Genomic DNA, 10,074 nt, shown 5'->3' on the forward strand with positions numbered 1-10,074 from the left:
CCTAGCATTGGTGCTCAGTACTTTAAAAACAAAAAACAGTGCTCACCAGGTGTTACCGGGTATGTGTGTGGGGGGGTTGATCCCTGCTGCCCCTCACTGCCCCACGCTGCATGGGGAACTCTACCACGAGCCTCTCAACCACCCCCCACACACACCTCCCATGGGTGCCCCACCCAGGCCAGCTCTGGCCCATTAAGGAAAACAAAAACCCAAGAAAAGCCCCAGGACTCACCGTTCCTGCAGCAGCTTCGGGGCTTCAGGGGCTCATGTAGAGCCCTCCATATGGTGTGGGGCAGTGGGGATTGCCCCGTGCCGACAGCAGTGGTGAGTCTGGGGGGGGGGTGGTTCTTAAAGAGCTGGAGCTGGCCCGGGTGGGGCACCAGGGGTCACCCCCCGGTGAGCACCAGGGCTATTTTTTAAACAAGTGGCAGGAGCTAGTGCAGGAGGGGCAGCCATTGCCCCTTCAGGAAAGGAGCAGAAGATGGACCTGGCTTGGCTGATTCAGCCGAATCAAATCAGGACAGCAATTTGAATCACCAGATTGTATCACTGTCCCCCAAATCAGCCAAATCCAAATCCAAGTGAATACCAGCCACTTCGCACAGGCCTAATAAACAGGATATGATGGTAAATGGAACAAAAAACAACCCATTAAATAATCTACACATTATAATGATGTCCAAACTAGGGGGAAAAAAAACTTTCTTACTTTAACTGGGTCGCATCTTCAAGCTAACACATGCAGTTTTGTGCACAGCCAGCCAAGGCATGTTTATCACAAAGTACACACAGAAGTTAGACATATTTATTTTTTTAACTCTGCAGCTACTTTTCTACTGAAGCCAAGAAAGATTTAGGGTAGATGAGGTCAGGGAACAGCAAAGGAGAGATTTAAGATCACTTCTGTGAGACTGCAGCCATGTGGCCAGTTTAGCTCCCTGCTGGAACCCAGAGCATATATAGGACTATTGCTGGACTGTCTCCACAGTCAGGAGGAGGATGGGGATCTCCATGAAGACTGCCCATGAACAAAAGTTGTTCATGTAAATTCCTGGTTAATATTCCCACTCTCTAACTGAAAAATTAATTTAGCAATCAGATACTTGGATGATGGATAAAACATATATAAGATATTTGATATATATCTGTATTTGTAAGCAGAAATGTAAGAAGATTTCAGTGCAACTGGATAATAAAGTGAAGTAAAAAAGGATGACATCTATTGAAAACAAAACAGTATTATAAAAGACAACCACTGATTACAATGGGCTTTGAATCTGACCAATATAAACACATTACCCATAAACAAAGGCTTACATTTTAACTGCTTTTACCCATATTCCATAGTCTTTAAAATCTGTACACTGACCTTGAGCAGCAGATAGAGATATGATTAAATCAACTGATCTCACTACTGGTATCTTCCCTATTCCAGATGAAGTGAATACAAAGACAAATAAATCAAAAGATACAATCTGAAAATGCAATAAAATCAGGACTTCCTGCAGAAGAGAACTCAAAGATAAGAAACAGAGGAGGGAACAGAAAAACGATAGCTGCCAGAGAATGAATTGTCGTCTTTTAATCTGTGCTTAGAAATCAGAGTGACTGCTGTCATTGAAACTCAGCACTGAAAATATGTTATGTTTGATAGTTTTAATCTTATTGTAAAACTTGTCTGTAAATAGTGTGCACTGACTGCTTCCTCCCTGTCAGCATTTCTATGTGAACAGATGGAACAGCCATGCTATCCTCTGTAAGTCACCAAAATAATCTTTCATTTGCTCCCTAAGGTCTGTGAGGGAGAGAGGCATTTCATAAAAGCTACAGCAAAATGACAAAGACAGAAAATGTTTAAACTGAAAGAGTTTATCATTTTGATGAAACAGGGAAGTAAAATTTCTACTAAAGCAGCCCAGCTGTAACAGTAAAACTACAGTCAGTGGTAAGACCATTCCATAAATGTGACTTAGTCCAACCAGATGTTTCCCTATTACAGATGGAATAAGGAGAAAGCCAAGTCCCTCTCCCCTCTGCTACAAGGTGGAGGGAAAGCTCCTGACCTTCACTCCATTCAAAGGAAGCACTGACCTATGGATATAGCACCATTAGGAACCCATATGACTAGGCAGGAGAATAAGAGGGAACAGTTACATGGCTCCCTTTGACAGGGAGCTCTGCTTGGAGTGCTAGGTCTCCCCCAATAGCCCAATCTTCCATACTAAAAGCCAAGCTGCAATCTTCCTCTCTCATCTAGCCTGCTTTAATCTATAGAGCACAAAGGAGGACTAGTTACAGTACCAGTTATAGCATGCTGTATGCAAAGATGGTTCCCATAAGCTGTGTGGCTGAAACAAATAAGGATTATGTATTATTGTTTCAAAATAAAAATCTTAAAAGACATGATGCAAGCTGGAAGTAAAAGTGCCAAAGTATGTGGAAAATTCTCCTTGCTTTCAGTCAATCTTCATCCTGTCTGCTCTTTCAGCTAAGACCATGTCCCATTATCCTGCTTCAGCTGGCTAACTTAGAATGACAGTCATTAATGCCTAGCTAACAGAAAGCGGTACAAGTCAGATCAAAATAAACTGGAATGGACAACCCTCACATGGCAATCTTTGAAAATCCTATTATATGACTGCACTGTAAAAATGGGAGTGAAACCTATTAGCGCTTTTGTCCCCATGACAGTGTCAAGAATAAGATTATACGAAGCCAGATTCAGCACCAGTGTCATTTATAATTTCTCATTTCAGTCATTAAAGGACACAAGCACAGAATCTAAAATTCAGTGACAAATGCTGAGCTCTACCATTTTGTTAAAAAATGAACCATGGTACCAATGTTAAAAATATGGCTACAGTTTTTTTTTCATATATACTCTACCTTTCAACTGGAAAACAAATCAGGTAGACAAACATGCTCAACAGCCTACTTGGGGCAGTACAGGTAAAGAGTTTTGAAAGTTAACCTTAAAGAATGCTTTTTCTTTTTTAGTTGTCTTTGAAGCTGCACTAAGTTTTAAAAAAAAGAACATAGCAAGTAATAGCACCTTGTAGTTATGGCCATCAGATTAAAACCCCCACACGGTTCTTTATGGATACAGGTTGAAAATGGAACAAAACATGGACAGGCTGATGTCCTCAGTCAGAACGATGGCAGCAGATCACAGGAATAAATTACTACTTTAGGATAAGCCCACCATCTATAAAAGTACCATCTGGAGGGTTTCTGAACAAGGTTAGTAAAATATGGAAGTAAATATATGAAATTATATTTTGCATTCCTTCACTCCCAAAAGTATTAAGAAAAGGTCCTGGATTTGTTGTAATGTGTAGTGACATGCAGCTGTAGCTACTATACAGGAATCCCAAATATTGACACTTTCAGAAGACAAATGTAATCTTGAGTTTCAGATGAGTGAAACACTTCCAATGACTTTATAAATCCTTCCAATGTGATAACACATCTCTTAAAACTCCCCATGAGTGAAGCAATGTGAGGGTGCACCCCTTAAATTTACAAGTACTTGTACACATACATTTGAAGGCCATAAAAAAAGATTATTTCAAAACTTACCATTTGTAACCAAATGTTTGTTGTTAAAACTTGGTTCTTTTCATCCTGGAAAGAAAAAAAAAGAACAAGTCAATACTGGCACAAGGGTAGGACTCTGGCAATTATGCTAGAATATCTTTCAACCAAAAGAAATCATGGATAATGTGACTTGTTACGGTTAACTCTACCCCACTGTAAAACAATTTTTGAAGAGTTAGGTTTAAATTGTTATTTTATGCTAGTGCAGTCCTCTACTCTCATCATCGGTTGAAGGTAGAAGAAGATGACTCTTCCCTGTAGCTCCTCCTTCTTTAATACAGCAAGTCTCAAAGGCAGAACAAATTATACTAAGGGTTGACTGTTTCATCTTGCTTCTGCAAAGCTCTCCCCCTGGTTAACCTAACATGCCAGAAATGGAGCTACACCAGTATGTACAGGTAATAGAAACAATGCAAACTATGGATAAATCCAGGTGCAGCAACTATGCGACTTTATGGCCTGATTTTTACCACACAAGTAGGGCCTTTGATTTGAGTGGAACTACGCTATTTCACAACTTTACCAAAATCCACACAATCAGGGGCTGTACATAGCTGCACTGCCCAAAAAATGGTCAGGAAGTAATTGTGATTTGCAAAGGCACAATTTGTTTCCATGTTTCCCTCCTGGCCCTAACTCCAGGTTGATCACACCTCTCTGCTGGAACCTTGCACCAGCCCTACCCCTGAAGAAGTGCAAGCCCCGAACCCAGTACCTTGGCACAACAGGGCTGCCTGGTATATTATAAGCCTAGAGTCAACATTACATTAATTCACTACCTGCCCATCTCTAAACCCACCAAAAACATGCCTGCAAAGGCTCTAAACTCATCTGCATGGGCACACAGCACAAGCCAAAGTAAGTTCCTACTCAGTGCAAGTACTGGTAGCAAAACCAGCATGTTAACATTTAGGTTAACTAAGAAAGTAAACCCTTCAGTTATCAGGCAGAGAAATGTTTGAGACCTATTTCTCTGAACTTACCAACAATTCTTGGCTCTTAAAGCACATCAGTCCCCAGTCAGACTCTAATGGGACACACTGCCATCCATTTCTCCTTCATTAGAATTCACTTTCGAAGCCAAATGCAAAACAGGCAATGTTTTTTGGCTTCAGTCAAACTAAAGCTCTACATCCCCTGCCCAGGAGGGTTTTTTCCTACAATTCAGCTTTCCATTTTAGAAACCCACCATTCCGCTATACACCCCAAGGAAATGATACAGCAAATCCCAGAGTCGCATGTGAAGTTTGGCAGGACCAACAAAGCTGCTCATACTTGTATTTGAAGTAGCAGGAATCTATGTTTTCTTCTTAACCAAACTAAAACAAATTTGATAAAAACCAATTTCATTCAAATTATACACACTGCACAAAAGTCTTCTTATGCTGGAAGTATAAAGGTCTCATTTAATGTGTATTCACTTTTTTGGCAGATATGAACAACTGGAAGGTCTAGGAAACTGTAGCCGTATCGGGTAATGTAATGATAAGAATTATGCAGCATGAAAAAACAGCTACAGCTGCCTGAGAAAGTGACATTTTGAAACGAAATGGACGCATTTAAAGAGGAGCTTCAGTAAAGGTATGCAAGGTATCCTGGACCACAGGGGATCCCAACAAATGTACATACAAATTAAAAATGCCAAAATCCTCCTTGATGCATATTTTACATGAATAAATTCTGCTGTTAGATGCATGTGCTTAGCACTCGTTAAAAAAAAAAAATCAAGGGAAGCAAACCGGTGGAATTCAAAACTCGTCTCTTTATTATCTGTCTCCTCCATTCAATGAACTTGCCTTTTACCCAGCATCCCTCACTGGGTAAAATGTCATTTCAAAGATTTCATGAAATGGGGAGTGTGTGTCTAATCAGCCCCCAGTCCTAGCAGTACACCTAGGTACATGTTACTACATATGCTGTAGGCTAAACATATGGCATACGAGAGAAAAACATTAATCATAGCTATTGCAGTTGCTCAAACACATTGCTGATGGTTTGCAAAATATGTTGCCTTTTTTGTAAATATTCATAGAAGAAACTAATCAATATTAGTGGCTATTATTCTATATCGAGACAAATATTTGGATAATGCACCACACATCTCTGTAAATGTTTATAAGAAGATTACTGGTTCCAACTGGATCACGGGAAATTAGGGCTGAAAAGACCTCAAAGTCATCTAGTCCAGCTCCCTATCCATGTCAGGATCTCTCCCAACTACACCAGCCCAGCCAAGCATCTCTCCAACCTGCTCAAGTTTCCTGCATACTACCACCAGAACGCTGAAATCTACACCGATTCAATGGTAACCAGCGCTAGCCGATTTTACTCCTCCAGACATTTGCCACAACAAAGCTACATACAGAGAGGCTGTCCGCATGAATGATAACCGAGACCTCCCCATCCATAGAGATTTAAAGAACCTCCCAGCTCACTGCTTGATTTTCCGGAAACCTTTGTGGACACGCGTAGAAGCCCTTGTAGGACAAAACAGTGCAGCACCTTGGAGGAAAGCATGGAATGAAACCACCATTCAGAGTAAACATCTAATTTCCGACCCAACAATAAAGACTCCTGGTTTTGACCTTACGTGGAAAACATGGAAGGCTCTAAATTGGATCTGAACCAGGCATGGCCACTGCAGTAACTTGATGCACAGATGGTGTATTAGGGTTCTGCAAGATGCGACTGTGGCAATCCAGATCAAACTATGAACAATATAACAACACTCTGGCCTCTATACAAATTTGATGGTGACACTGCAGAGATGCATTCCCTTTCCTCAAGAGCATTAGACTGGTTAACTAATCTTAAACTGGACTTATAATTGTTGGTCCAAGTCAGCCATATGAAAGAAGAACCTGCTCTTGAAAATCGTCAAGGATGGAGATTCCACAATTTCTATAAGTAGCCTGTTACAGTGCTTGACCACCCTTATAATGGAGGAAATTCTTCATGATTTCAACCCAGATTTTCTCTGTGCTGCAGTCTGAAGCTATTACTCCTACACCAACCCACTATATGCACATAACAGTTTACTCCCCATCTTCTTTATAATCACCTTTCAGGTATATGAAGACTTATCAAAAACCCCTTCATTTACAAGTGACATCCCTCTAATACAATCCAGTATGCTGTTGTCTATTTTGGAAACAAAAGCACTCAACTCATATTCAGCTGATGGTCTACTGTAACCCCTCAATGGTGAAGTCTAGCCGTCTGTATTTTGTGCATGCAATTATTCCATCCAAAATGCAGGACTTGCACTTGCTGAATCTCAACCGATGGACTGCAGACCATTTTTCTATTTTATCCAGGTCATTCTGAATCCTACCCCTGCCCTCCAGGGTGTCAGTTACTTTACCCAACTTGATGTCATCCAAAAATTTGCTAAGCATGGACTCAACCCCTTCATCCAAATCATTAAAAATGTTGAATAATACTGGACCCAGGACAGGCCCCTGGAAAACCCCACTTGATACTTCCCCCAAACTAGACACTGAGCCATTGATGACTCCTTACTAAGCATGATGATCCAACCACCTATGTATCCACCTTAGAGTATTTTCATCTGATTTGTATTTCTTTAGTTTATTAAATGAGAACGTCGTGGGAGATAGTGTCAACAGTCACAGGATATCAAAGTTATCAAAAGAATATATAAGCTAGTTTTCAGTGGGAATTAATGCACAAGGTAAGGAAAAATTACTGCATTTACTTGAATACGAGATGACGTTCTTTTCCCCCAACCAGCATAGGGAAAAAGCTCCTCATTTTATAAATGTGTACAAGGAAATCTCACTAAATACATGATTCTTCAATAACTGCTTCCAAAAAACAGCCAGGGCTCAGTAAGGGAAAAATCAACTATTTGATTAAGTGCAGCCAATGCTGAGCACAGCTATAAAACACACGGCCCTTACTGGGCAAACATGCAGATGAAAAGCTACCGCAAGAAGAAGTTAGTGTAGCCCAGGGATTGGCAATCCTCAGCACGCATGCCAGAGCACGGTATGTGAGGCCACTTTGCTCAGCATACCGCTGCCAGCCTGGGCTCTGGGCAGCTGCCACTACCCAGGAAGCCCAGGCTGCTCCCAGCAGGTGTCTGAGAGGCTGCAAGCCCTACTGCAAGCAGCCCAGGCTGCATGGCTGGCAGCAGCTACCCAGAGCCAGGGTTGCACTGCTTCAGGCCCCTCTCCTACCATCCACTCTGAGGTATGCCTACAGACACCCGCTGTATGGAGCTGATGCCAGGGCTCTGGAGCAGGGGCGGCACCAGCCTCTTCCTGGTGGTGGAGCTGGGCTCAGCTGGGCCAGGAGGCTCTATCCCCACCACCACCCACCCACCCTGCGCAGTTGAGCCCACCCGACTCCCACCCACTCTGAGCCCAGCCCCAGCCCAGCACCCCCCACTAGAAAGAGGCTGGTGTTGCCACTACCAGGAGCACTGTACCTTTGCAGTCTCAGCTGCATGGGGTGAGTGGGCAGCAGCAGTGCTGGAAGGGCTAGCTACGGAGAAGGGGGGGACCTAAGGTATATTTTGGGGAGGCTCTCACACCCTCAAACCCTCCCCTATCGCTGCCCCTACAGCTGGCTGATAGGCAGGCTCCAGGCTTTCCCAGGGAAGCACAGGGACTGTGGCAAGCCCAGAGCATCATCAGCTCAGACTCTGTCCTGCTGCCCAATAGCACGCACACAAGTCCATGTGTGTGCGCCTGTGGTTGCATGTGTCCGTGTGCATGCACGTGCACCTGTGTGTCTGGTTACATATGTGTCTGTGTGCACAGGGGTGTCTGGTTCTGGGCATGTGCCTTCTCTGTGTGTTTGCATGTGTACATCTGGTTCTCTGTTTGCGCGTGTGTGCAGCACGTGCGTCTCTCTCTCCTCACACTTTTTTCCCCTCTCTCTCTTCCCTGTCATCTTTTTACTCCCTCTCATCACAACATGCTTCACAAAAATAAAATACACAAAAACAAAGGTAGTATATGAAGTTTCCTTTATTGTCACCAGGTTGAGAATTTTTAGAAAACCTGGTATTTACTGTAAAAAAAAAAAAAAGGCAATGTTTATGATTATTAACAATATTAATAAGCAGCGTGTCCCCCAACCCCAGTTTTGTTTTTCTGACATGCCAGTACTCTGGTTTTTTTGGCACTCTGGCCAAAAACATTGCCTATTTGAATAAGATATGTGGTAGTGCCCACATCACCCAATGGGACCCCAAACAGATCACCCAGAAGCCCCCTGTTGCTCTCTCTCTCTAAGTCTGGTGCATATGATTAATGTGGCCCCAACCTTCATGAGGTGAAGCTCGACCAGGTTGCCCCATACTTTGTCTGTATATAAACTGGACCCATGATAAGAACTCCCAGTCCCAGTCATACCAGGTGCTAATTAGCTCATAGATCCTTTGTGGAGGGTACCTGGAGTACACACCACATATATACCGAGCAGTACTGAGCCATGGGGTCACCACGGCTTGAAATGCTGTTGAATCTGGTAGGGCCCAGCCCAGTGAACTATGTGGTAAATCACAAGCCTTTGACTTTGGACTAATAATATCATGCAAAGTTTGTACTATACATATAAGTAGATACCAAAATGCTGCTCAAAACTGTGTCTATGGACTCTAGTAAGACTTGCAACAGTTTCAAAAAAGGCAACATACAGCAATTCTGGGTGACATATCCAGCACCTAAGGAGGGGCATGGTGGGGAGGAACATGCCCCCCGACCCCAAGTGCTCCGGCTGGTAGTGTGGCACGGACAGTGTTAGTGCCCCCCCTAAAACTGGCTCCACTGGTGGCACATGGCTACTGCCCCTCCCCCAGTTGCATCCTGCTGTTGCCCCCCCCAGCCTTGGGAGGCACCAGTCATCCATGCTGGGTGAACTAAGTGTATGGATACCACATGCAAATTGCTACAGCCATGTTCAATTGCAAGGTTACTGCTTCCAGCTGTCCTCCTCAGTTCCATATGCTCAAGCAGGGTCTGACAGCAAGAAGGTGGAGACGGAGCTGCCAAGGGAAAGAGTTAGGGGGAAGCAGATAGTAAAGGGGCTACTCAGCCCACCAGATTTATTTTTCCTGCTGCAGCAGTGGGAAAGGACAAATTCAAGGCAAGGCTCCAATAATTAGATTCTATACCTGGAAAATTATAACAAAAAATTATCAATTTTCCTTATATAGAATCTAATTATTAGGGGGTCATCTTATAATCAAAGGTCATTTTCTACTTGAGCAAATATGGTACACCAATGGATCATTCATGTCATCACGATCCAAATGTTTATGACCAAATGGAGTTAATTCAAGTTCGGTTCACTGTTTTCATTTCTTTGGGGCTAGATGTAAAAAGCAAGGTTCAGGCAGCCTGCTCGTTAATCGTGACACTTGTGTCAAGGTTGAGGGCTAACCCACATAAGCAAGCTAAACGTCAAGTGCATGACATCTGTGCAAAGCGCACCATAGTAGGATTG

General features: G+C 43.0%; 1 protein-coding gene across 1 annotated transcript in view; it reads right to left on the reverse strand.

Moving 5' to 3' along the window:
- Window positions 1–10,074, reverse strand: part of CHRFAM7A (CHRNA7 (exons 5-10) and FAM7A (exons A-E) fusion) — a 113,434-nt gene that overhangs the window by 42,662 nt on the left and 60,698 nt on the right. Inside the window, exon 5 of the mRNA XM_019533161.1 lies at window positions 3,580–3,624. Coding sequence (XP_019388706.1) covers window positions 3,580–3,624 — 45 coding nt within the window. The remainder of the gene's footprint in view (window positions 1–3,579; window positions 3,625–10,074) is intronic.

The sequence above is a fragment of the Crocodylus porosus genome, unplaced genomic scaffold (assembly GCF_001723895.1).
Source record: "Crocodylus porosus isolate Cpor-Errol unplaced genomic scaffold, CroPor_comp1, whole genome shotgun sequence".
Lineage (NCBI taxonomy): Eukaryota > Metazoa > Chordata > Crocodylia > Crocodylidae > Crocodylus > Crocodylus porosus.